Source organism: Scophthalmus maximus, chromosome 5 (assembly GCF_022379125.1).
Source record: "Scophthalmus maximus strain ysfricsl-2021 chromosome 5, ASM2237912v1, whole genome shotgun sequence".
NCBI lineage: Eukaryota > Metazoa > Chordata > Actinopteri > Pleuronectiformes > Scophthalmidae > Scophthalmus > Scophthalmus maximus.
The window spans coordinates 17,943,001-17,969,613 of NC_061519.1; the positions used below are offsets into that span (position 1 = coordinate 17,943,001).

Genomic DNA, 26,613 nt, shown 5'->3' on the forward strand with positions numbered 1-26,613 from the left:
AAGGACTAATGCTGGCATGGTACTGTATTAGGCACCCCCAGTAGAATAGTGGGTGAGCAGATCGCAAAGATGAATACAAAATACACACCTACACACTCTCATCTCGTCTCTCTCCTTTGCAAATACACGGCAGCATCAAAATCACAAATCACATGCTTCTGATTGTTTATGCACAAACAGTGGGTCCCTGATAGAATTGCCTACCGGTCCTGATAGAATTGCCCACCGTGTTTAAATTCACCTGCGCCTAGAAGCGTGTCCCAAACAGAGAGGCGGTTTGGTTCCAGATCAATGAGTCTCTCTCCCACTGAAGACAACAGATAATGCAGTGTAATGAAAGAGCCACCAAACGAGCTGAATAAATGAATGAATAAAGGAACGTGAGACTGGAATTCAGACGCCTACTTACTGCAGGCAAGAAAACCTGTTTTCCAATTGTCTGTTCTCTACAAATTATTCCTCCTGCATACAAATGAAAACCAAAAGTAAAGACATTTTGAAAATGTGGAGGTTAGTGTTTCACCTGCACTCTGTGTTTAGGAATCTTGTGAAAAGAATTTTTTATAATAATTTTGTGAAACACAATTAATAAAATCAAACATCCATTTCATTTTTTCAGTTGATTTGATGTCATTAAATGCTGAAAGCATGACACCAAATGTTGTATTCAGATCTCAGTTATCTGAACAGAGCACTTAAGTGAAAAGGCACAATAAACAAGCAAAAAAAAAGAAAAGAGAAAAAAACTACGTCTGCGATGTAACCTTTGGTATAATATTTCTAATTTAACCAGTTTGAATATAGTCTGTTTTGGTATTTAAATATTTAAATAATCTGTACAGTATGTTTCCACTACTTCAAACTACTTTCATGACAGAGTGGTTTGAAGTGGAGAGATTGTGCTCCACAAGCATGCACACGTACTATTTTATACAGTACCATTCACATGCAAGGGGAAATGAAGATGTTGGGTTTATAAATTCACAACAATGGGGATGAAGTTGATGGTCAAAATATTAAAATAATTCCACCTATTTGGTGATGTGATCCAGAAAGTAAGCCTGAATGAGACAGGGTCAAATATTTTATTACATATATCATGTGATTCAAATCTTTTAAAAAGTATAAAAAAGACTAGATCTGAAATTTATTTAGAATGATCAAATAGTTGTGGTGAATTTAGGGTGAATTTTCCTTAATGAATTTTTTATTACATCGATGATGGTCACAGAAAATCTTTTGGTCTAACATTTAAATCACACACATAAAGCCCCATTGATTAAATTTATGCTGCATAGTAGAAATACTTTGGGAAATGTAGAAAAACACATTTACAAATATACTACAGAGGCACTGATTGACTTTTATGACTTTGTTGCAGGATCGAACAAAGACCATAATGAATGAAACAAAAAGAATTATCTCCTACCCAGCATGTGGTTGGCCACATGAACTTGGATGTCCCATTCACTGTAGAACACCATCTGACATTTGATGCACTGGTATGTCTTCTTCTGTAAATAAAACAGAGAGGGAAGGGATTATCAACTTTCAATAAGAGATAATATTACAAATTAAAAAAAACTTTTGTGTCACCAATTTAACAATTTGAGAATGTCAGCATGATCTTTTGAGGAATTCAATCTTATTTAATACAACACTTATTAACAATACCTCTTCAGTTTGTGAGGGACTGGCTCTAGGCATTGGGGACACCTGGGGGGTCTTGAGCTGCCCGCTGTTGCTATCCCCTGCCTGTTCTCGATGAACTGTCTGAACATGGTTTTGCAACTCTGCTTCTGACTCAAACTTCACATTACAGCTGGAGCATCTTGTCTTGGCAGCAGAGGATGAGGATGTGGAAGAGGATGAAGATGATGAAGAAACGGCTTTGCCTTTTCCATCCCCAGGGCTGAGACTCTCCCCCTGGACCCATGCCCCTGTAGCTGGTGCTGGAGTAGTGGCTCTACCTTGCTGTTGTTGCCTTCCTCCATTCACTGTTGGGCTGGAGCTTTTAGAACCAGCTGCTGCCACACAAGATGCACAGAGTCCATAAGGCAGGCCATTGATGTCAAGCTTCACAAGGTCTTGTTTGAACCGGAAATCTTTCAGACAAGAGGCACACTTGAAAAGTTTCTGGGTGTGGTGTTGCTGTTGGTTGTGAATGATGGCATTGCTGCGGCCCATGGGTTGGTTGGCAGACATGGTGCCAGTTTTTTGCATGTGAAATGTACCATGGATCTTGAGCTCCAATGTGGAGGTGACTGTCTGCATGCAGACCACACAGCGGAAACCTGTCAGGGAGTTCCGCAGGTCAGGGTGCATCTGGCAATGCTCCAGGAAGTCCTCCTCACATTGTAGTGGCATCTTACAAATGCGGCAGCTTCCTGTGTCCAGACTCTTGCTATGGGTGACCTTGTGCTCAGTCAGGGTGAGTAAGGAAGGGAAGCGCTCCCCACAGATGGGACACATGTAGTGTTTGACAGGCCCAAGGTGGGTCTGCATATGTTCCCTCAGCCCAGCCTCAGAGAAGAAGGTGCGGGAGCAGACATTGCACTTATGGTTGCCCTTGATCATTTCAGCTTTCCTTTTTACCATGGCACTCTCACCAGGGCGAATATTGTGGTCTCTCAATTGGTGGTTAGTGAGGAGTGACTCCATGGTGTATGATGCCCCACAGATGTCACACCCATACATGGGATCTGCTGATTCCACCTCTTCCTCACTTCCATCATGGCTGTTATGGGACTCCACCACAGATCCTACTGCTGTCCCTGGGCCATGGCTGTTAGTTAGGAGACCTTGTAGCTCAGCATCCTCTTTAGGCTGGCCATTCCCTCCACTTACAGTAGAGCCATTAGCACCACAGTTCTGTGCCTTTCCCTCAAACACACAGTGTTTCTCCCTCAAATGCTTCTCCAAAAGAACAATAGCATGGAAGGCCTTGCTGCAGAAGCGACAGTTAAACTTCTTGCTATGGGTGGTGATGTGGCACTGCAGCTCCACCTCAGTGCCAAAGGATTCCCCGCAAAAAATGCAGCGATGGGCACGGCCCTGGTTTTCCAAATGGCTGTGTTTTACATGTAGCTGTAGGTCAGTCTCATGTCTGAAGTCCCAGTTGCAGGAGGTGCATCGATACACCTTCTTTTCATTGCTGTGCTTCACAGCCAAGTGAAGCTGGGTAGACACCTTTGAGTCAAACACCTCTTGGCACAGGGTGCAACGAAAGAACACAAAGGTATGCATGTCAAGTAGGTGCTTCTGCAGGTCATCCACTGAAGTGAATTGCTTGTCACAGCTCTCACAGATGTAATAAGTGGAGGTAATAGTGAAGTGAATTGTCACATGTTTTAGCAGGGACTCTTGGTTTGGGAACTCTTTGTTGCACTGTGGGCAGGTCAATTGAGGCTGCAGGCCATCCAGGTGAGTCTTTAGGTGAGTTTGGAAAAGGTCTAAGCTGGTATACTTGGCTCCACACTGGTTACATATGAACTCACTAGAAGTACGTGAGGCTGAGCTGCCTTGTTTCATTATGGTAGGTTCCAGAGATATTGGAGAGGATGGGCTAAGAGTGCGCAGGGATTTCTTTCCATTGTTGATATAGTTCAGTGCCAGTGGAATGTTCTTGTGATTCTCCTTGATGTGCTTGTTAAGCTTTAGAACACTGTTGAATATGGGGGAATTGGTACAGTATGAACAAGAATACACTTCTACTATAGGCTCCTTGGGAGTTACAGCCAGGGGGGAGTCAAAACGCAGGCTTCCCCCATCACAGTGAGTCTGACGAACATGCTCCTCCAAGGTAGTCTCTGTCAAGAACCCCATGAAGCATTGGGGGCAGAAGAAGGCATTGCTTTCTTTGGCCACAGGACTTGGAAAGCCATGGGAGCAGCGGATGTGTTCCTGGAGTCCGTTAAGGTCACTCAACACCTCAGGGCAGAAGTTGCACTGAAGGAGGGCATCAGGCAAGCTTACTAACAGAGCAGCATGGTCCTCTGCATTGTGGACCTGCTTAAGATGTTCATTTAGATTTAGTAAAGAAGGCAGGACTTCCAAACAAAATTGGCAAGTATGAGCCTGCTCTGGCTTGTCCAGATGCATGGTTCGCAGGTGAATTTGTAGCACAGCCAAACTGGAGAATACTTGCTTGTTGCAGTAGATGCAACTGTAGGAGACTTTAGGCTGTTTGGAGGAACGTCCTCCCATGTCTGATGTGTTTTGAGCAGCCCTCTTTCTCCTGCCCCTTGTCTTGGGCACAGGTGGCGCTGTCTCCACCATTGTGGAGCTGTCCACAGAGAGGTTTGAGTCAGGAGTGGTGCTTGAAACAGAAGTGTATCCTACAGTTAGCAAGGAAGGGCTGTTGCTATGATTACTTGATTCAGGGAGCTGGTGTATGTCCATGTGAGCATAAAGGTCCTCAACAGACAGAAAGTGCTCAGAGCAGATAGCACAGGCGTGGCCCTTCCTGTCTCGGCTGTGGGCTTGGTCAATGTGGGTCAGCAAGGTGCCCTCATCACTGAAGGGTTCATGGCAGTAGATGCACTGCAGGGTGGCACCCAAGCCACCGTCCTCTGATGGCGAGCACTCCGGGTGGCATTCGGCGATGTGCCGTTGGAGCTCTTCTGGGACATCAAAGCCCTCCTCACAACGACTGCATTTGCGTGTTTCCTTCAGCTTCCATTCATCACCTCTAGAAAGGCTTGAACTGCTGCCGTCTTTGCCCCTTTCATGTACTTGCATGTGGCCATGAAGTGAGCTGGAGGAAAGGAAGCCTCGGCGGCACACAGGGCACTTGTGGGGTTTGTTGGAGGCGTGAGTTTTCATGTGGATTTTGAGGTGATCACTGCGGGAGAAGGCTGAGTCACACTCTCCACAGTGGTACTTCTTATCGCCGGTGTGGAGCTTCACGTGTCGATCCCGGCTGCGCTTGTGCTTAAACAGTCGGCTGCAAAAGGTACAGCTGAAAGGGAGTTTATCACCGTGACTCTGTTCGTGGCGCTTGAGGAAACTTAAGCGGCTGAAGGACTTGTCACAGAACTGGCATGGGTATGGCAGGCCAGGGCCCCCTTCATCCTCGCCAAAATCATAGTCCTCGCAGTGTCCTGGAGAAGTCTGATCCTTACTAGAGGGAGATGATGCAGGCCAAGAACATGATGGGTCATCCTCAAGATCAGCACCGTCTGGAGAAGGAAGAGGAAAAAAGAGAGAGGAGAAGAGAGGGTGTAAGATATGTGTTTTGTAAGACTATATTTGCAACTCAGTTGTCTTACTCTTTGAAATAGAAAAGGTGGACCACTGTGGTGTTATTTGTCATAGTAATTATAGGTTTGTGGTGTATGAATTTAGAATTCTCTGCAACTTAGTCCATTTTTTCTTAAGTGGAAACAATATCTGAAAAGTTACATTTAAATATGCAATTTTAAGTATAATAGGAGGAGAGAATCAGTGGGAATACTTTTACTACAATTAACCTTGTATGTGGCCATGTAATGGCTTAGCCCACTGTGACTCAAAACACAATCTCTCTGACATTTAAAGCCGACACAAGACAATGGCTGTACTTTAGAATGCAAGCCTGGCATGAGGTAAATTAGAACTTTTCTATTATTCTTGAACAATGAAGAAAATATTTTTGAAAAAACAAGAGTCCTTGAAATGACCTTAAGACAAGGGAAATAGCAGAAGAGAAGATTTAGGCCCCAGCTATGCATTGCCTTTAGGAACCATCCATTGCAGAATAGATGATTTTGTGAAAGATGGGGCTTTCAGAACATCAGTCAATAGATATCACATTATTTAATATGCATTATTATCATATTTGTCAATGTGCTTTGTTCCAAGTCGTGTAAGCCGTGAGGCAACTGTTATGTTGATGAATGTGCCATGTGTTGATGTGTGTTTGTGAGTGTGGGTATTGGGTGGGTAGGGGAAACGGATAGGGGAAGACGACCAAGTGGCTAACAGTCTCACTCAAGGACAAGCAGGTGCAGAGAATGACCAGGGAACACCAGTCAACTGACAATAGAGCATAACCCCAAACAGTCCATTCGTTTTACAATAACTTTAATGTGTCCCTATTCAAGGCACTTTGTTGCCGACATTCCATTGGTTCACTGTACCTTGATATGAATGGAAAAGACAGAACACCACTTTCCACAAGTTCAAAAGGTTACAGACCACTTCTTCCCGCTGCCGAATTCTAAGTGCTGTGGACTTCCTTACCTAAATAAAACAACGTAATCCCAACCCCTTCAGAGAAAAAAACTGTGTCAAAAGGCCAAAACTTGGAATGAGAAAAACAAGAGGAAACTGCAAAGATTTATGAGAGGGACGAAGGAAAAGCATGAGCTCTTTCCAGGATCCAACCTCTGTGCTCTCCTTCAGCTGACAAATCTAAGTCTCTCTCTCTCTTTCTGTTGTTTTTGCTGGGAGATCTGCCCTTTGTCAGGATATCATGCCCTCTCTGAGCACTTACCCCCATCAGGGCCTATCTTCAGGAAACAGATGGGGTCGGAGGCCATTCCCTTGCCCCTCCAAACTGCTGAAAGCGGCACATTGAGAGCCCACCTCCACACCGCGGCCCTCCCGGAAACCTCCCACCCCTGGCAAGGCGCCCACTCTGCACACACATCTTACTCAAGGAGCAAACCTTGCCTGATTTACTTGCTTTATCTCTCATACATGTCTTAGTGTTTTCTCTCTCTATCTCTCTCTCTCTCTCCGGTTTGAGGGAGGATGGGTGACTCAGTGCTATGCTCTCCTCCACAGAGGGGGCGGATTTGCCCTCTCTCATACTGCCTCCCAGGGTATAGGAGAATAACACAGTGCAAGAAGAATGACCCCAGCCAATGCCTTACAGTCATACATATTGGCTTTGAGACAATCGTACAAAACAAACAAATAAATGGGCCGCTATACAAGGCTAAATGAAATTCTGCAGTCTTAAATGAGGATGTCTTTGCCTTGAGACACTACTAAGCTGTCAGAACAACCTCATTCCATGTTTTGTGTTTTGTGTTGTTTCTTACTTGATGTATATTATTTATTTAGTGCCTTCACTCCAACACCACACATGCATAAAGTTGTATCTGTGGGGGACATGTGGGAGTCGCAAACATTTCTCAACTAGCAGAAGAGATGTCTACATGGGCAAACAGTTATGTTAATATTAGGTTTGTGAAATATTAGAGGAGCTGCTGTATGATAAAAAAAAAGTCCTAATATTTATGGAACACTGTAATAATCTTATTGATATGACATTAACTTGCACATGACTTGCAGACAAGAACACATCGTACAAGTCTGACTTCAATATGTTGTATGTGTGTTGAAGCCACAGTTGCTGCTTCTGTAAAACACATGGCCATTATGCCCTTGGTCTTCCTGTGAAGACTATCAAATACATAAATAATTATGTAAAAAGCTCAAGTCTGTCATTCTGGGTTGAAATATTTCAGGTACAGTTACACACACAGTCAATGTGCAATGTCCGAAAACAAGTGTGTGAATAACTGTCGATGAAAGAGCAATCTTACTCAGGAGACCACAAGAGGAAAGTGAGAGAGAGACTTGTTTTTTTTCCTTCTTCACCCAGACAAGAAATGCCCAGGCCTCAGCAGCAGCCTGAGTAAATAAAAGAACGGGCCTTACTTCCCCGTCTCTCGGGCCGGGGGCCTGTGCACGCCAGCGCTCTCTGTGCTGCTGCCAAAGGGGATGCTGGGGCCTGAAAAACTACACCCTGCAGCTGAAGGGCTGTCTTTGTTGGTCTGCCAAGGCCTTCCTGAGCATCCTCCAGCCAACAGCCTGTCACGTCCTGGGAGGAAGACCTCCATCTTAAGGCCTGTCCCTCTCTGGGAGTTCTGTCCCTACCCCCTTCCATCTCTTTTAAATGTCTCCTATATGGAACAAAACAACCTCATTTGGAGTGCTGCTATAGGGGATGGCATAAAATGTGTCATATTTACTAGTAAGACATAAATTCAACCCAAGGTTACAGCGCACGAAAACCTTAAAAAAAAACACTCTTAGCCTGTCACGTTCAAGGAATGCATTTATGTAAGGTTAATAAAGACATTTCCAACAGCTCTATATAATTAGTGTTTCTTTTTTCTTGTACTGAAAAAGTAACTGCAAAAAAATTCCCCCTTCACACGCAGGTCTCAGTTTCCTCTAAGCCAGTCTGAACTACTCTTTGTGCACCACTTCCTCCATGTTCATTTATAGCAATCCTTTCCCAGAGTAAAACATCTCTGTTCAAATAGGATCCTTTATGCTGGGAATAGGTAAGTTTCTGCACACAGCTACACACAGCTTTCAAAATCCCTGAGGATTTTTTTTGATTCATGCAATTAATGTATTTACAAAGATATATAAATATATTTTTAAGAGAGCAAGTCATTAATTTTCTGGTGACACTGTTTCCCTTTGGACTACATAATACATATGGTGGCCAGTATTTTTTAAATGCCCAAAGAAAATCAAAATGTGAAAAGTATTACTAAAATTAAATTCTTTATTAGACAGAGACCACTTTGTCATAGTGTGAGGTGAACAGAAAATCAGAAGGAACTTCATAAGTCTTAATGCCTAACAAAAAAAAAATACATTTCTCAAGTTCAAAGTGTTGGGCGACTAAGGCTAAAATGTCCAGTTTAACATTTGGTGGTGTAAGTACTGTGAGGAAAACAGTTAAAACAAAAATTTTGTTTTGGCAGAATACCATAAAAGCCAGGTATTCTGTTACTCTCAAACCCAGACACACCTGTGTTCTTTCAAAGTGTCGTTTTAACAACCGTCAGCACCCCAGCGATTTCTATTCACCATAAAACATGTAAAAATAAAAAATGCATTGTAGTTTTTCAATGCAAAGCCACAGATGCTGAAGAGGTTCAGGGATGGTTTTATTTCATTTAGGTGAAATTAATGACGACCATCCTTAGACTGAACTGGCCTTTTCGTTATTGTGAACCACAATTTTGAAAAGGGCCAAAGATTACGCGTTCCTTCAAGATTACATTTAAATAAAGCTAGTTTAACAGGCGTTTGCGTTTCTATTGTTTTTCTTTCATTTTCATTTTTTTTCCAGTTATACAACCTCCTGAAACCTTTCAGGGAGCCATGGTTTGGGAATAACTCATGCACTGTGTCTGAGGTCCTGGAAGCAGTTCAATATGGCTTATCACTGCCTGACAGCATCGTACATCTCTTCTATTTAGGAAGCCAAACTCTTATCCATGTCCAGGACCTTATCTCATCAGAAAAGTGCTTTTGCTATCACTCATCTGCCACTTCTATGGTGAGCTAGACTTTGTTCAAAAGCCATTCTAGCGAAGCAAAGCATGCCCGTGCGTCCTGCCTCCAAACCTTGTCTTCCAATGTGTTGTACCAGAGATCTGCACATAGTGGTTGTCATAAGAGATGTGTTTGTGTGAGTGTATTTGTGGCACATTGGGGATTAGGGATTCATTGAATAAACAAAAAGCTGACAACTTGTCTGATGTAACACCATGACCCCACTTCATATTCAGAGAGGGGATCTTTTTGCAGTTACTGGGAAAAGTAGTGAGTCTTTCCCGTGAGACAATGCATGTGTCATCTGAACGCTTTTCCTGTTCTGATGCCCAAATAGCGATGTGTGTCTGAACAACACACTATCGTGTACGGCCCTGTTTGTGACACAACCACTTAAGATCTAATGGAGGAGGTGGTGAGAGAAATTTTTACATTAGCACAGACTCCAATCTCCTTAACTGAGAGAGAGAGAGAGAGAGAGAGGGAGAGAGAGAGAGAGAGAGAGAGAGGAGGGAGGATGTCGAATTTCAAGGGCTAATTTCAGTCAGACGAATCATTCAGTCAGTTTCAGGTCCGACAGCTCAGAGGACACAGAGCTATTGGAAAAGGCCTAGTGCTGGGCTTTACTCACAGTAGTCCTGCTACATCCTCGTTTCAAGACATCAAATCCAGTCAAAATCAAACACTGATAATTCCCAGTAGTGTCAAGAAAAGTGCCAGGTGGCTAGACATGGCAACATCCAGCTGATGAACACATGCACACACAAATGAGCACAAGTATTTTTAAAAGCGGCTCTTTTATCGTTGCATTCTCTGTCTCAAGTATAGTGTCGTCTATTTGTGTGCGTTTGCCGCTCGTCTCTGTCTTTTCCTTCTTTTTTTTCTTAGCAAACACAATATTTTTTACACATCACTGAGAAATGTCAGGTCCCTCTCCCCCCTCGCAACAGATCAATCAAATTCACTATGCTACAGTATGAGAGGGAGGGGCCGAGTGAGACGCCTGGAGGAGCAGCGAACTAGGATGTGGTCTTTTTACTTGGACGAGGCGGAAAAACAGCAGATGAAATGAGGATTCACTTCCTGGGGTTTCATCATTGAGTAACACGTCTGCACACATACACACTCGGAGGCGAAAGGCACACACCGCCAAACTGCGGTCAATGGGGATTTTTTTCTCACACAGGGCCTGACACAAAGAGCCGGGACATCAAGCGCTGTCCTGACTCTGTGTCCATTATTCTGGCCCTCATGGCTCTGTCTCTCAACCATGGGGAAGCTGCAAACTGTCAACTACTTTGTCCACATTACCCACGTCCCCCAGCTTAGACAGGAGCACTTGGTCACTGTCCCAGAAATCACAGTGTCCCAGTGGTGTCCCAGGAAAGTTAGACAAATGGAGGGCTGGAGGAGGAGAAAGTAGGGCGGCCAGTCATCCTTTACTAGGCTTTTTCTCTCCATAGTAGTGAGACACAATGAAAAGTGGAATTCCATTACTTATGAGTACGCGGACATGTGTCCCTGCTACTCTGATGTCTTTCCACCAACATGGACAAGCTGTAATCAATACTAAATGATGAGAATCAATCAATGATATTTCTTAAAATAATGTCAGGCCTACGTAAGAAGGAGGACGCTTTGTGCCGTGTGCTGATTCTGCCTCATTATGTTGCCTGTGAAAAATCAGCATCACGTAACAAATCCATAACCGCAGTGTTTGGAATCTGAAAGCACGCCACAGATGACTTAATGCCGGGTTACACGTTTCTCATCCTTCCCAACAACTGCATGCAATCACACGGGGTTCACAAAGGTCAGCAACACACTTTTACACATACTGTAACACAAGTGCCAGACAGGGTTGAACGGGCCGGTAAAGATGTTATGAAATATATATATATTTCAATGTTTAAATAATAAACATAAAAGGGTTTATAATGAAAGTTGACATTTAATACATTTGTAGGGAGATTGTCTCGTATATTACTCTGTGATAGAATCAAATGCTATGTCATGGCAGGGCGAGTGTCAGAGCCAGAGTTAACAAGAAGTTGAATTTTCAGTGCTTCATTTTTACTGAAAAAAAAAAGAATTATATGAGAAGAAATAAATTAATGAGAGGGGAAGAAAACAGAGCATTTAATTACACCATTATTCAACAAAGGTGAATTTGGGGTTTATAATGGATTTCTACTCAGAGTGCAGTGGGTGGGGTTGAGGGTGAATGTTAATGTTTTATTTTTTCAGTTCCATTTTACTTGATTATAAGTGTTAAGAATAATCAAACGTGACTCACACTCCAACGAAAATACACTTCACAGCATGCATGCCGTCACCTGAAATGTTCCATGAAACTCAACACTTAATATTCACTTATTAATTGAAATGATTAATAAATGTGTATTAATTGAATAGATACTATCACCACGGCATTCAGTAAAAAATGAAATAGTCAGATTATACAATATATTATCTATCCATATGTCTTCTTTTTTCCTATCAGGCTTTGGCAGAGACGAGACCTACAGTGTAGGTGCTGCAAAGCAGGATGGTCAGAGGTGTGTTGAGGATGCAGGTGGAGCAGTTTGTGTGCGGGAGAGCGGTGGTGGCAGTGGTGTCATCTCCTGTGGAACGGCTGGTGGTGTGGAGAGGAAAGGACAGTTGACCACTTCAGGTGGACTACAGCACAAACAGGAAGTATTCTGTTCCCCAGGTCTTGGCTCAACCAGCAGCCACAGCGAGCCTCCCAGGGGGAGAAAGGAGGACGACAATCTGTCCCCCAGCATGCCCCTTCACCGCCTGCCTCACTGCCCCGGCTCTAAGGGAGAGCTGGGCCAGGCGGGACAGTACTGGGCTGGGCTTCAATAGGCAGGGGGGCCTCTGTGTGTATGTGTGTGTGCTGTTCCCTCAACACTGCGGCAGGCCAGGCGCAGGACCCAGTGGACAGTCGGCTAGCCAGTCGGCCAGTCAGCCGCTGTGAGAGATGCTGCAGCGCCGTGCTGTAGACTCTGCTACTACTCTACTAATATTTCCTGACTGCGCAAGAGTTTACTTGGATGCTCTTTCATTTTCCCCCCCTTACTCTCAGTTACTCGTGGAAAATGTGATTTATGTGATCATCTCGGAAAAGAATACAAATTGTTGCGTGTATAGAAATATGCTGAGTTACTGTATGGTTGTTTCATTAAAATAGGGTTTGCTCTGCAGGTTTCGGGGGCTGCTCTCCATTACTTAAAACCAAGCACAGCACTCGGAAAATAGGGTCTAATTCTTTTTAATCAAACCACCTCACGGTGACCCCAAAAAACTCGGGCTAGACTTCAAATAAGAATTATTTTACTTTTTAAGGACAACTTCAGAAACAGTTTCAATGCACTGGGAATGTTTTTTCAGAAAGAGCAGCCGGTCTGCCAAATGCCCATAAAAAGTCTTATTTCAACACCTCTTTTCTTCTTCCTTTTTTCTCACTGCAAAATGTGAAGGAGAAAAAAAATCTCATGCAAGTAGACAAACAACCCAGGCAATAGACTGCTGTGTTAGCTTCAGCATTAGCGTTCATCAGACGAAGCTGACCCTGCCTCTTGACCCGTGACCTTTAGTTCGCCTGATTGATACACTGTGGCTCTGTTTGATACCTCTTCAACGCCATCCCAGCTTGTCAGTGGTAAAACAACTGCAGACAGCCCAGGAGGGAGACGAAAACATGCATCTCGGAGAGGAGAGTGGGAGGGGAAGAAAAACAAGCGTCAACTCAAGCAAGACGGTGTATTTTCATGCATCCCTGTCTTAAATGTCAAGATTTCCTAACCCTCAGTGACTGCGGCACTGACACCTCTCCAAGGTTCAACAGAAACCGCATTCATTAATAATTAGCTTAGCTGTGAGGACACGGAGAGAGAGCGAGAACGAGAGAGCGAGAACGAGAGAGCGAGTACGAGATGGCTAAAATCTAAACTTCTGTCCTTTCCCGAGAGAATCGGATTTCACTACGAGTTTTTTTTTTTTCCATTCTTCTTCATTTCTTGTTTTCCTGGTGTGTTGGCCAGAATCCCACAGGCGGCCCACGAACGAGCAATGCAGACGTCGCATCAGCCTCACTGCTCCCTCCTCTCCTTAATCATGGCTCTAATACCCTCCAGATGAATAAACATCTTCATCCCCTCTCTGTTGAAGCCAGAAGGCTCCTCCACTCTCGAATCCAAGAAGGGGAGAAAGAAAGAGAGAAAGAAATGGAGAGTTGAAGAAGAAGCACGGGGAAAGGATGACAGATGGGAGGGAGGATCAATGTCGAAATGAACCAACAGCAAAGTAACAAAGCCACGGCAAGATTTCCTGGTTCTTCCCATAATTCGTCTGATCTCTTTCCCCCTCGACATAATTATCACAGTCCACCTAATTATTTTTTCTCCTTAAACAGATTTCTAATGCCAGGCTGTGTTTTTGTTATGATCATGTTTGTAAAGTGGAGGTTTTGTGAGCTGTTGTGCAACCTCGTCGCCTCAGACTGTGTCCACAGACTGCACAGGAAGGGGGTGGAGAGGGAGGAGGCAGGAGGGCTGTCTCTGGAGAATGGGCCAGGCCCCAGACCAGCACTTCCTTGGCCCAGTAACTGTGCCAGAATACTCATGACATGTGTGTACAGTATGTGAGCACAAATGGCAGACAGATTTAGAGGGTTCGCTTTGTTTCCCCTTCTATTGTGTTCCGCTGGTATCCAAGTAGCTCATCATCATATCCTAATACTGCTAAGTATTATAAAAAACACACACACACATACATGCACAGCACACACAAACATGCAAACACCTCACCGGATGAATCAGTTCCTTCGCTGCCCTCAACCTCGTCTTCATTTTCAATACAGGGCTGGAATATGAGGCCTGAATACGACCAGACAAATGACTACGGGGCATTTTATTTATTCATCCACCACTTCACATTGATTTATTCCTGTTTATCTATTTATCAGCCAGAAAAAAAAAATCTAAAACTTTTCCCGTTTTCTTTTTTTTTTTTTTACAAAAAGTTTTCATGCTGAAGTCGTCAGCGGAAAACTTCCAGGGTCACTGTAAAAAAATCCCCTAAAAGAGATTATTGAGGTTCATCTTACCCTTGAATACCCTCCTCTCACTCCGGCACCTCACCGGATACTTCTTCTTGCCCTATTTACATAGACACAGCACTCCTTGGCTTAGTAACCATTTACTTAGTTACACACCACCACCTGGGAGGCTATTTATGTCCCTCTCAGGAGAGGAACTCAGTATGACTGCCAACCAACACCCCCAAATGAATTATCATCACTTCAATATAATTAAACTTGAGGAAAATCATACATGCTCGGTGTGACTTTACATCTGAAATTCTGAACAATATCGAGTGAATCAATCAGATATTGGAGACGAGTCAAGTGTTACAGTAGAAAGAGAGAGAAAAGACTTCAGCAGAGTAACCCTTTCTTTGGGGGTACTGTGACAATTTGGTCAGAGTGTGTCCATATTTTGGAATATACAACTCAAATTCAGGAATTTTCCTTCCTGCATGTGGTAATCTCACGTCAATCTGAGTGTGCAGCTCACTGTGATGAACCCATTTCAAGGATCATCATTCAGGAGAGTGAATGTAATAGTCCCCCAATATCAGTTATCTCTGACAGTAACATCCATATCAGCTAATTACTTTCCATTGGACTGTTGTAGACGAGAGGACATCAGCCTTTATCGGTATATGGAAGCAGAAGACATTACTATTATGCTATCGCTGTGAAAGAGCCAGTATTGCTGCACCACTAATACAGAAACAGCACACAATGAGATGGGAATAAAACCGGTGTCGATGCTTCACTGGCTATTTAACTTAGCTACTTTAAATATCAAGAGAATATTACCAACAGGGTGACCTTTAATGGAATCTGGAATGTAAATAAATTGACGAGTCAGGAAGAGAGTGAGAGGAAGAGCTGTTCTAAGAGTACGGCTCGAGTCATGGTGACACACAAAACATGTACAGCCCGACACGCCTGGTAACGGGATCCATAGTGGGTTTTTTTGTTTTATGTATCTAGCAAGTACATCCAGCACAAGCAGAGGAAGCCATCGGGTCAGCGCGGTGCTTTCTCTCTCGCTCATTTGTATTTTCCTTGCCGTTCTGGGGTTAGTGAGGTGACTGTCATCTCGGCGACTGTTCAGTGTCTGAGGGAAGAGTTTGGCGTTGGGGAATATAATCCCACGCACTATGCATACAGCACAGAGGAAATGTGGGCACAGAGGTGGTGCATGGCCCCCTGGGTAATTTGTAAAACATGAGCCATGGCACCCAAGCGCCACGCTGACGCTCGGGTCAGGTGACTAAGTCACAGGTGCACCGTGGGAAGATCTCTGTGAAGGAGGCACGCCTCCCACTACCGAGCGTGGCGGGCAAAACAAAGTCCTCTGAGGTGGAAGCTAAATTGTTCTTCATATTTTTGAGAACTGCTTGCTTGGATTGTTTTCTTGGTCCTCCGCCTTCAGTTTGCAACTGCAACAGAAGGTGGAGGACCAAAGAGGTCATTGCCTTTCTTGGGGGGGGGGGGGGGGCTTTACACCAGTAGCTCACTGAGACACACAGATTGTGGAGCATAACAATAGGAAACATACCGCACATATTACACATGCCTGGGCCCACACATGTCGCTTTAATAAGAAGTCTTGATTAGAATTCGTCAGACATAACATCCCACATGTATGCACAGTCTCAGCTTTGCTAGGCCTCAGATAACCTTTATCCTATAGGGTTTAATTAATGTCAGCCAGTCTACGCTGCCTTTTCAGAAGGAAACGACTTATTCCTCTGCCCTCATGAAGCCCAAATCCCTCTGTTTCACTGGTGAGGCCGGCTGCCTTGTTTATCCCAACTACAGGTACTGCTCCCTATTAAGGCCAGCACTTGTTACAGGGAAAAGGTTGAATTATTTACCAACAGCAGAGGGGAGAAAGAGAGAGACAGAAAGAAACTGAGATAGCGGCATTTCTTCCATTGTGAATGATTTTTTTTGTTGTTGTTTGGGTGGGTGGGTTATGAACAAGGCTAGATTAATGATCCATGGACATTAGATACAGGTGCTGATTGCCAAGGTAAAGGGCACCCTGGCATACAGTAAGCAGAAAAAGGCCATACGGAGGTATGAACAAATTGCCACCAAAACATTATGCATTAAATCTCATTGATGAAAACCCAGCATACCATGTGCTCAACGAGTTTTATACATTTGGCCATGTGTAAATAGATGAATGTGTTTTGTTAAACAGACACCGAGGGTGCTTTTGCGCACTCTTCACCCAGGGCAAACTGTCTGCATTCTATCTGCATCTCAGCCTCTCTGCACAATACAACAAAACATACAGAAAACAAAAGGGAGCACAGAGGGGGAGAACGAAGAGACAGACCAAACAATAAACTCAACCACAAGAGACAGAGTTTGACTTTGTGTGTGTGTGTGTGTGTGTGTGTGTGTGTGTATCGAAGAGCAAGACAGAAAGCGAGAGGGAGGACGAGGGAGATGAAGACAAATGCAGAAAGGGAGAGAGACAGAGGGCGGCAGAGAAAACGAAAGACAGAGGGAGAAATCAAATTTGCAAGAACATAACAAAAAGCTGTATCTCCGACAAAAGAGAACACACAAGGGTATTTGTCTAGCTGTCTGCACCAGCAGGATCCTCTGAAAGTTTATTAAACTAGAACCCTTCAAGAGGAGGCAGAGAGTAGTAAACTATACTACTGGGGAGGAAAAGAGCGAGGGATTGGGGGGGGGGGGGGGGGGGGGGCTCTTTCAGCCTCTGTCTCTCAGAAATTCTTTTATTTCAGCCATGCATTAAGTAACCTCCCCACTGAGTTCTGCTCCCCTTCCTGGTGTGGATAAAGCCGTCCCTCGGGGGAGCCGCTGGTAATTTCCAGCTTCGCCAGAAACTCAGGTATTAGAAAAGACCGCTTGGGGACCTGCCACAATATACCTTCACAATTTCATACGCTCTGAAAAAGAGGGAGCCCCTCCCTCCCAGCCTACCCCCACCCTCCCAGTAAACCCCCTTGAGGGTCCCCAGTTCAAATTTCTGAAGTGCAGACAACGGGTGTATGTGTGGGGGAGGGGATGATGGTGGTGGTGGTGGTGGTGGGGGGGCCCGTGGGACTGAGCACCAGCAATAGAAAATCCACTGCATAGAGGAGAAAAAAGCATTTCCTCTGGTCTGGCAGGAGTGCCTTTTTTCCCCTGGCTCCCACCAGAGGCTTTTTACAAAACATGTGTTGCTGACATGTTGACAGATTGCTCAGTGAAGTGTTAGGCGCATGCACACGGCTGGCCATTTAGGGGGACATGGCTTCCTACCCAACATCCTCTACCTGAGGCGCCATGTTTTATACATCATCCCCCAAAGAAAAAAAGGAAACAATAAAAGGTAAGGGAGTTGCTTCCTTTGTGAGGAAAGCAGAATATCAGAGAGCAGAGAGAGACTGCGTATAATGCTGCCTTAGCTGAACTGCGGCGATGGGGAGGAGCAACGGAAGTGAGAATAAGGGAGGGAAATGGTTTCAGGCAGGAAAGACAGAGATAAAGCAGAGTGGTGGGGAAAAGGGCTTGAGGATAGATGCATGGTATGCTTATGTACAGCAGGTGGGCTTGTCAAACCAATAAAAAGCCCACAAGACCTCCTTTTTGTCTTCCTGTACTGAAGCCACCAATAGCAGGCAGGAGGATGGAATCTGATCAAAGGCCAGCTTCCAGATCCAACTTCTGCTCCTATCAGGGTATCGACAGCACGCGTCTTAATCGCCCTGCGGCTCCAAAAGTGCTGCCGTGGCAACAGGATGGAAATGGGGATCATAATGTATTCATGGTGCCGGCGACCTGGGGGCTGCAGAGCGCGCTCTCTGGGGACCACACTTTACCCAGAGCCAGACGTGTCTGGGCAAAATCACTCCACACAAGACAGCAGCAGAATACTGAGGAGCAATGACAGGATGGAGGGAGGGAGGGGGGGAGAAAGAAAGAGAAAGAGGGGAGGTAGCAGAGATATCTATCGATAGAAATGGAAGATGATAATAGAACAAAAAGATGGAGAAGTGTAGAGGTAAACAATGGCTGATGAGTGGTGTCAGATATTACAGTAACGTTAGGAGGAAAGGTTGCATTACACCAGTACTGAACAAAAACTTAAAAAACACAAAAGCCAAAGGATCTGAGGCTTGAGGAGGGGAAAAAAAACTGTATGTGATTGGTGGGAAGGGGCTTGCTGGGATGAGTGGCTCTACCTTGAGAAGCCTGATGCTGCTTGACCAGGTGGCTGGTTGGCTAGGAAATAAATTGCAGAGGAAATTGGTCCAGATTATCAGGGCCACAAAAAGACATGGCCCTTTGGCCATGGGCAAGGATGGATAAATGGCTGGATGAGTAACTGAACAGAGGGATAGCGAGGAGAGGATTGATGGCTGAGCAGATGGATGGTTATGTTGGATTGAGAGTCCGGCTACACCACAACCCCCATACCTGCACATCCTATCCACTGCCTGAAAAATAAATGCTTACACTGGAGATACATCTTGCGTTTTTTCTGGCTGAGCGATATGCGCTCTCTGACCCTTTCCATCCTAGTGATCTCCTCCTCCGCCTCATACTTGTGCCACAAACATGTACATACACATACACGTTCACACACCCACACACACACACACACACACACACCCCCCAAAAAACGCTCACATGCACAAACAAACAAGCAAACACAAAGATATAGCCTGACCTGCTTTTCCTCAACAGGAGGGCAGCTACAACAGGCACCATGCCAGGTAAACATCCTCAAGCCTTGTGCACTCACTGCAGAGGGTAGAGCTCAAAGCTGGAAACACACTCTAATATACAAGGAATACTCAATTATGTTTAAGACTGGGAAGATATTTTTTGAATATATATTCATGTTACATGGCCCTCCTGCTGTATTTAGACATAAAAAATAGAAAGACACAACTTTTGCTGCATTTTATATCAAGGTTCCTTCTGTATCCGAAAAAGTCATAACACACCCCCTAGAGGTGATGATTCAAATGCATTAAGTCTCCCAAAATGAGAGGATCCACCTGCAGACTGCAGTGCATCCTTCTGCACTAACTATCCTCCACACGTAGTACACCCTCAGGCATTCAACCTAGGGCCACAGACTACTCCCTGTTTGTCTTTCCTCCTTCCCTTTAGCTGACAGGTTCTTCGACTGCTAAGCTCCAACGCGGACCTCTGTGTTTGTGATGACTGTGCACAGCAATCAAGGAAGGGAAAGAAAGAAAGGAATGATGAGGAGGAGCAAGAGAGGGAGTGCGGGCAAAGGAGAGGTAGATAGAAACAAGGACATCAACAAGGTACTCTCACAGAGAGATGACCCCTGGCCATCCCGAGGCATCTGGTTTATCTGTCTGTCTGGGTAAGCCACGCACACACCTAATGACTCCAGCCTGGTCCATGTCCCATAGGTTTTTTTTATCCCGGATTACGGATAGGGAATGACAATGGGCTGGTAAACTACTGTGCCTCACGTATAAGAGCTCATATCAGACAAGGAGCTCTCTATGATGAAAAGACTGCGTGCGAGTTGAGAACAAGGTTCAAAGTTGCTGAGAAGTTACGGCATTAGTTTCTATATTATATTCATAATACGATGATAGAGTAATGAATCCTTTCAAAAACCTGTTTGCAATTTACAGTATGTTTAAGACAGCCTTAGTTTTGATTCTGCTGTACTACTTATTTGTATGCATCATAAATATTATATCACTTCTCAAACTGAAGGTCAAATATACCCATAACTCTGAGTATGTCTGGTGTTGGGGGCCAATATGGAGATCAAGTTTGGACTCTAACCTCCCTCTGTTTTTTTCACTCATGTTGCATGGTGCTGCTGTACAGACCTCAATCTACTTCTGCAGTGGAGATTAGTAATCATCTAGGGTCTTCATATTGATGGCCAGGCTCAGCTTGTTTGCATATTTACTGGCCTCAGAGCCCAGTCGCCTGAGGTGAGAAGCAAATTACATTTCTGCTTACCCCCACGCGCACAACTCTCTCTCACACTTTTGATTTCTATCCCTCGTTTTCTCCTCCTTTTTTTCTCCAAAACTTGTTTCTCTTAACATGCTGATCAGTCATCTTGGGGTAAGCATCCTTGCCTGCCCTGGTTGCATCCGAATAGCGGTCTCATTTGGCTAACATCATCACAGCGTAATCTTGTTGGAGAGAGCAATCAGTTTACTTTGGAATTAGGTATTCCGTTGGCGGGCCCGGAGAGAGGGAAGGCTCACAGGGTTTAAAGGATGCAAACGAAAGCATGCTCTCCAGAATACTGTCTTGAGCCTGATTGGGTGATAACAACCCACACAGGCACCATGTGAGAGTAATGAATGGCCAATGGGAGGCCTGAATAATAATGCAACTGGATTAAAATCCAATCACACAATGGTTTTTGTCTGTTGACTTTGTTTGTGGGGTATGTTCTACAAACCAAGTTCATGATGAGAAAGATGCTTCATACTTTGACTGGGGGCACATAATGTCCTAATATAAAGATTACCACTCTGTTTACTACAGCCCATCTCTCTCGGATGTCAGTCAGTCCTGCAGGATTTTGTTGATCCGATTTCAGAGTGCATGCATTGCATGTAGAATGAGCCTGATAACATGATGCAGTGATGGTAGCAGTAGATGTTCTTTGCCGTTTTAAATCAGTGGCTTATTTAGAGAACGGCTACCACAGTTTAAAAGTTACTATTCAATTAAGAATTTTAATGTCTTGGTTTTATCGCAGAGACATGTACCAAGCTGGCACACTCTGCAGCTGCTTCCACAGAATCCCAGCTGCGTGTTGGGAAGCCATCTCTTCGTAGAGGCTCTCTGATCAAATCGATTGACTCCTCAAGGATGATTGATCAGCCAGGCAGGTTGGAGGCAGAATAGATTAGATGGCCTTTACATTCTCAGTGGGGCTGGACCCCCTACTGTCCACTGCTCTTAACATTAAGAGGACATCCTTGTATTACCTGATAGCATGGCTTTACTGTCAAGCCATTACATGCTGTACCGTCACACAGTGTTCTCTCTGCCAAAGTATAGTCCAGCTGGTGGCCTTGGAGACCTTAAACGACACCCATCCTGCCCATAAAACACAATTTATGAACCCACCTTACAGTCCGAAAAATGGCAATTAGCACCGAGGAACAAACGTGTTACTTCACATGATATTTGAGAATCCCTGTCCTTGTGGGTGACTGAACTCCTCATATCCTGAAGTCTAGGAGTGGCTGTTCCGCAGAGCCCCATAGCAGCCCCCACCCAAACACTACCCCCTGGCCAACAAAAACAACCCCTGGGAGGGGTAGAGAGGGGGAAATGTTGAGTCGGTGATAGTGTAACCCCAAAGTTCCTACACCACAGTGGCTAGCAGGATGCCGTCACAGCTGGCTCTACTCCTTCCTGTGGGCCCGCTCCACGGAGCTCAGCCTGCAGGGAGACATAAACCTGTCGGACTGGTCACTCTTTCCACCGCCCTCCATCTCCCTCCTTCCCTTCCTCCCATTACTGGGGAGTTTGGCAAAAGTCATCTAAGGAAAAAGCCCTATGGGGATCAATGTTCAGTACATTTCCATGCAGACATAAGCAAAATCCTGTGACCTTTTCATCAGGGAGTTTTAACATGATGCAAAAGGTTGCACACATATCTTTTAGGTGTCTGTGAATGAGGTATATGTTGATTGGTGAGCTTGTCTTTGTCTCAAAGCCATGTTACTACCAGTCGCCTGCCAGTGTAAATTATCACAGAGAAACATTCTACTGATGGGCTCATTTCATATGCTAATACACGGTGTTAATTACAAAGTGTTTGTTCATGCAACACACTTCACATGCTGGTTTATAATATCTGTTAAGGTGCCATCTGATCAGAGGAAATACGATTATTGCAAATAAATGTTTTTTATCGTTAGCATTATTCAAAAAAGTTCAAAGAAACTAAAACATTGCACAGCATTTTTCTCACAAAGCATTTGTGAGAAAACTTAGCTACGAAGATGTCCATAAAGTTTTTGAAATACATTTTTGCCTTTTCTTTGTGCCTAGTTATGTTTCTCTGTATTTGCCTCATCACTATTCCAGGGAGCAGTCCCACGTTTGAAAGGAGAAAAAATGAAAATCATTTGAATTCTGGGGACCCAGAGGAAAGTGAGCAAAACCCAGAGGTAAGATCCAAGCTCGCTCTCTGTGCCCTTCCGTTGGCTGCCTACCTGGTAAACATCTCCACAAACTCCTTGCTTTCAAAACACGTCAACCCATGGCTATGTACTTTATACCGGCCGACCAAGCAGGAATTGACACATTTCATTTGTTTTTTTACTTTTTCCTGCCTCTCTTCCGAGCCACTGCACATAACCTGTCTGGCATTAATGATGGTGTTAATAAAATGCGGCTGGTCTGCGGGTGGATTTGCCTGGCAGGCCTGGTGCCTGTCCTTCTCAGAGATAAGCCCACTGCTGGCCTTATCTACCTCCCACAGCCCCACCCAGCAGTGCTGTGCACTGGACACACAACCAGTCAACTCATCACTGGCTAATTACCACCTCTGACTGCCTGACAAAGCAGGCCTGGACTCACATCGCTGCCACTGCTACTAAGATTGGCTCTCCCCTACCTTGACGGTGCCTCACTGCACTGTCTCTACCCATCCCGTTCTCCCGCAAACCATTCCTCTTACTCTGTCCTTCCCATATCTTCAAACATTTCACATGTCTCTCCCAGCAAGTATTGTTGCAGCCAAGGAATATGGAGTGCGCAGGGAGTTTTATGGCATTATTTTCCAAGTGTCACTGAGAGATGGAATATGTAACCGCTCCGTTGTGGGTGGTCAGGTAAATCCTGTGTCTACCGTCCATGTATGTCTCTGCATTTTGAAAAGGACGAATGTAATTCATGCTACAGTTTCTCAGAGAGGGCTTAAGCCATTTGTGAGCCGGAGTCAGTTCAGTCTCATAGCTTCAGCAGATCAGCACAAGTCACTTGTGTTACAGAGGGAGGGAGCGGTTTCTTTTATTCAATTGTTTTCCACTTCCACGAGCGTGTGCCAAGGGGGAGGAAAGCGCCGGCTTAACACGCTCTGCAATTCAACACGGCCAGACGCAGTCCTATTAAGATTTAATGTGCCATTCTTCTGCTTGTGCCGCTGAAAAAGACTTGCAGGCTGAGGAAGGGAGTGAACAAAGAGCAGGCAGAGCCAGGGCCACGGAGAGATGAAGGGAGTAAGAGAAACCAAGACAACCACTCCATGGCTAGGTCTTGTCACACAACTGAAGTTGGGTGTTTCAAAGGAATGCTACAAAGTGGAGGGGGAAATAACAGTGTCGTTAGTGCATGTAGCTTGAGTAAATGGGATTATCTCTGTTTTGTCCACATCATGTCATCCTTGCTATTGTGGCTACCTACTTCAGGTCAACTGGATAAAATGACATGCTTTTGGAAGCACACAGGTGCTACGAGGGGGCATGTGTGCGCATGTGCGCGTCTTTGTTTGTTGTTTGTATGTGTGTGAGCATGCCTCGGATGGCTGATTGAGCAGGCAAATGCATCTGAAACAGTGTGTGAGGCTCCATTAATCTTAAAACCGCGTTTTGAAACTAAAATGATCTCAATCCGGACGAGCGTTTTAGCTCTGTGTCAGTTTTTAAATCCCGTCTACACCATTACACCTGAAAATGTACATCGCGTGGCCATTCACGCACACTTGGCATGAGCATGCCAGTGTAAACAGGAAGCAGATTGTCAACTCTGCAGTTGGTTACCTAGTTACAGAAAATAAAACGAACGAGAAAAAACGACGGTGAAATATAAGACGAGGGGTTCCTTTTCTTGGAGCGACGATGACATGGAGCTGTTGTGACGGTGACTGGGTCATCGTTTCCATACATCTCCAAACTCCGGAGTAGTGTGGACGGCAGGTGTAAGCGTAGCAACAGTGATGCGTTTCAAAATGCAAAAGGAGTAATGTGGATGTAGCCTTAGATAGAGGGGGATGTGAATGTGAAGGAGGCAAAGGGTTGCAGTGCTGGTCATTGTCATTTCTGCCTTGAACACAACCCTAAAATGAAGCCTTCTCTCTTCTTATTTTGATTGTTATTTTCTGTAGAAAATGCAGTCGTTGTCTTACAAAGACCAAATAAATACTTTATATAGTGCATAATGTGTGCAGTGAGAAGCACAGGGGAGAGAGAAAGAGGGCGTCCTCACGAGGGCATATGCTTTGAATTCCTAATGACACTCGTGTTAACGTTACTGGCACTGTCGCACAGAGGGGAAATGCACAGGGATGCAATGCCGTGGAGTCAAACATCCACTTCAATACTCCCTTTCTTCCTCTATCTCTCCCTCTCTTCCTACCTATTTCTCTCCCTCCCATAGACAATCACATGGAACATGCCCCCCACACACACAAACACATACACACAGGCAAGACTCGGGCCCAATTCTGAGAGCTCGCTCTAGCATGAGGTCTCTTTTCAGTGGTTGCGTTGTGCCAGAAGTAGCTATTCTCCCCTGACCGCCTCTCTTCCTTTCAAAGCCTTGTAATCAGTGTGCTGCTCTTTGTACCAGGATGTCGCAAGACGCCCGGGCAAAAACACAGCAGACCTTCTGATGAACGGCAGTGGCTCAGAGTTCGGCTAATCAGGTCCTGCTCGTGTCGCTTTCCTCTTATGTGAGCCCTTTTGAAGCAAATAAAGTCTTTGCAGTTTGGCACATTCTTCTTGGCAGCCACAAAGCAGCTGTTGGATCAATACACAAAGTTAACTGAACAAAAAAAGAAACAGTACAACCAATAGGAGCCTGTTGGAAACAGTTTGTATAAAACATGGACTGCCAGGAGCCTGTTCATACTTGAGGGTATTACTGAATGTTTCCATGCTGCTGACCCAACGACTTGATGTAAATGAATTCAAACACTTCAAAAAACAAAACATCTTGTGGTTGAGAATGGCAGCGGGGGAAAACATGTTACAGTGGGTTTTAAAAAATGTGTCTGGTTACCCGTCACAAAGAGAGATTTCATATAAGAAATTTGTCTAAACTGTTTACTATATTACCGATCCACTCCTCTGCTTTGTGGGGGGATCTTATTGTTTTTCACTGAGTATTAGTATTTCATTTGTATTTTTCTCATAAATCTGAAATGTATTTTATTGAAGCCGAGTGCATTTTGCAATACCTACAGGGAAGAAGAAAATCTACATAATATAAATCCATATATGGCCCAGTTATCTCTCTCTCTTTCTCTGTTGCACCCTCTCTGATTGATTCCTTTATCTGAGGGAAGCAGAAGACATGCTCTGTTTGCTCGCACAGTGGCCGGCAGGAAAACAGAGAAAGACACTTATTAAAAAGGTCATCTCACAGAGGGTTAAAATAGCAGGGCACGGATCTCTCTGGGGGGAGCAGCTATGCCCCTCCTCTAGTGAAGGACACAAGAAAAGGTGTTGCTCGAGGGAGCTGGACCCGTAATGAAAGAATGGCCACCAGGCTGACAGCCCATGTGTGCACTAGGCTATTCAAATATCTTCAGAGAGACGGAATTGGAGAACTGACAGTGAAAGGCTTTGTGAAAATGCAATCTTTTGAATTAAATTCTGGGCGAGAGGTGTTATTTTTATTTACAGTGTGGGCTAGCTAGTAAACACAAGTGGAAATGAGCTGAGGAGCGGGGTTCTTCTTCGGCGAGTGGGTCTAAAGGTACGTTTCTCCGCCTGCCACCGCAATCTCATATCCAGCATATGAACATGACTCGTGCCAACTGAGAACAAACATCAAACTACAGACACCGTTTCTCTTTCTTCATGAAGGATCAGGAACCATGCAAGGGTGTATAGACAGTACAGTGAGACAGTGAGACAAAGCATTTGTGAAGTGTTTCTGGAAAGGCCTGTGGAATAGCAATGCCTCCAGCCTCCTGTCTCCTCCCCTGGGCAGCCTAAAGCCCTGTCGGCAGGATGCTGATCCCCACACGGAAACCTGATCCGCAGCCATCCTGGAGCCGGAGGGGGGACGGGGGAGCGCTCTCCCCCCGCAGAGCCCCTCCACTTCTGCCCCAGAGTTAAAGGGGTGCTCTGGGGGAACATTCCTGTAGCCCTGCCCCAGCCAGCCTCCACTCTCAACTCTCTAGAGAAGCATTCTTCCAGCCCTGCCCTAGCCTTCACTGGGATCTCCAGGGGAGCATTCCTGAAGCCCTGCCCCAGCCCAAGACGGACTCCCTGGGGATGCATTCCTGCAGCACT

General features: G+C 44.9%; 1 protein-coding gene across 5 annotated transcripts in view; it reads right to left on the minus strand.

The window, feature by feature from the left end:
• The window catches only part of LOC118310752 (zinc finger protein 521), an 88,576-nt gene that overhangs the window by 44,431 nt on the left and 17,532 nt on the right, over positions 1 to 26,613 (minus strand). For 4 of the 5 annotated variants that reach the window (XM_047331965.1, XM_047331964.1, XM_047331962.1 and 1 more), the window contains exons 4-6: positions 1,675 to 5,180; positions 1,430 to 1,514; positions 1,032 to 1,061 (exon numbers count right to left, since the gene is read on the minus strand). In XM_047331965.1, the coding sequence (XP_047187921.1) occupies positions 1,032 to 1,061; positions 1,430 to 1,514; positions 1,675 to 4,824 (3,265 nt within the window). In that variant the 5' untranslated portion in view covers positions 4,825 to 5,180. The remainder of the gene's footprint in view (positions 1 to 1,031; positions 1,062 to 1,429; positions 1,515 to 1,674; positions 5,181 to 26,613) is intronic. The other variant, XM_047331963.1, reaches the window with a different exon arrangement.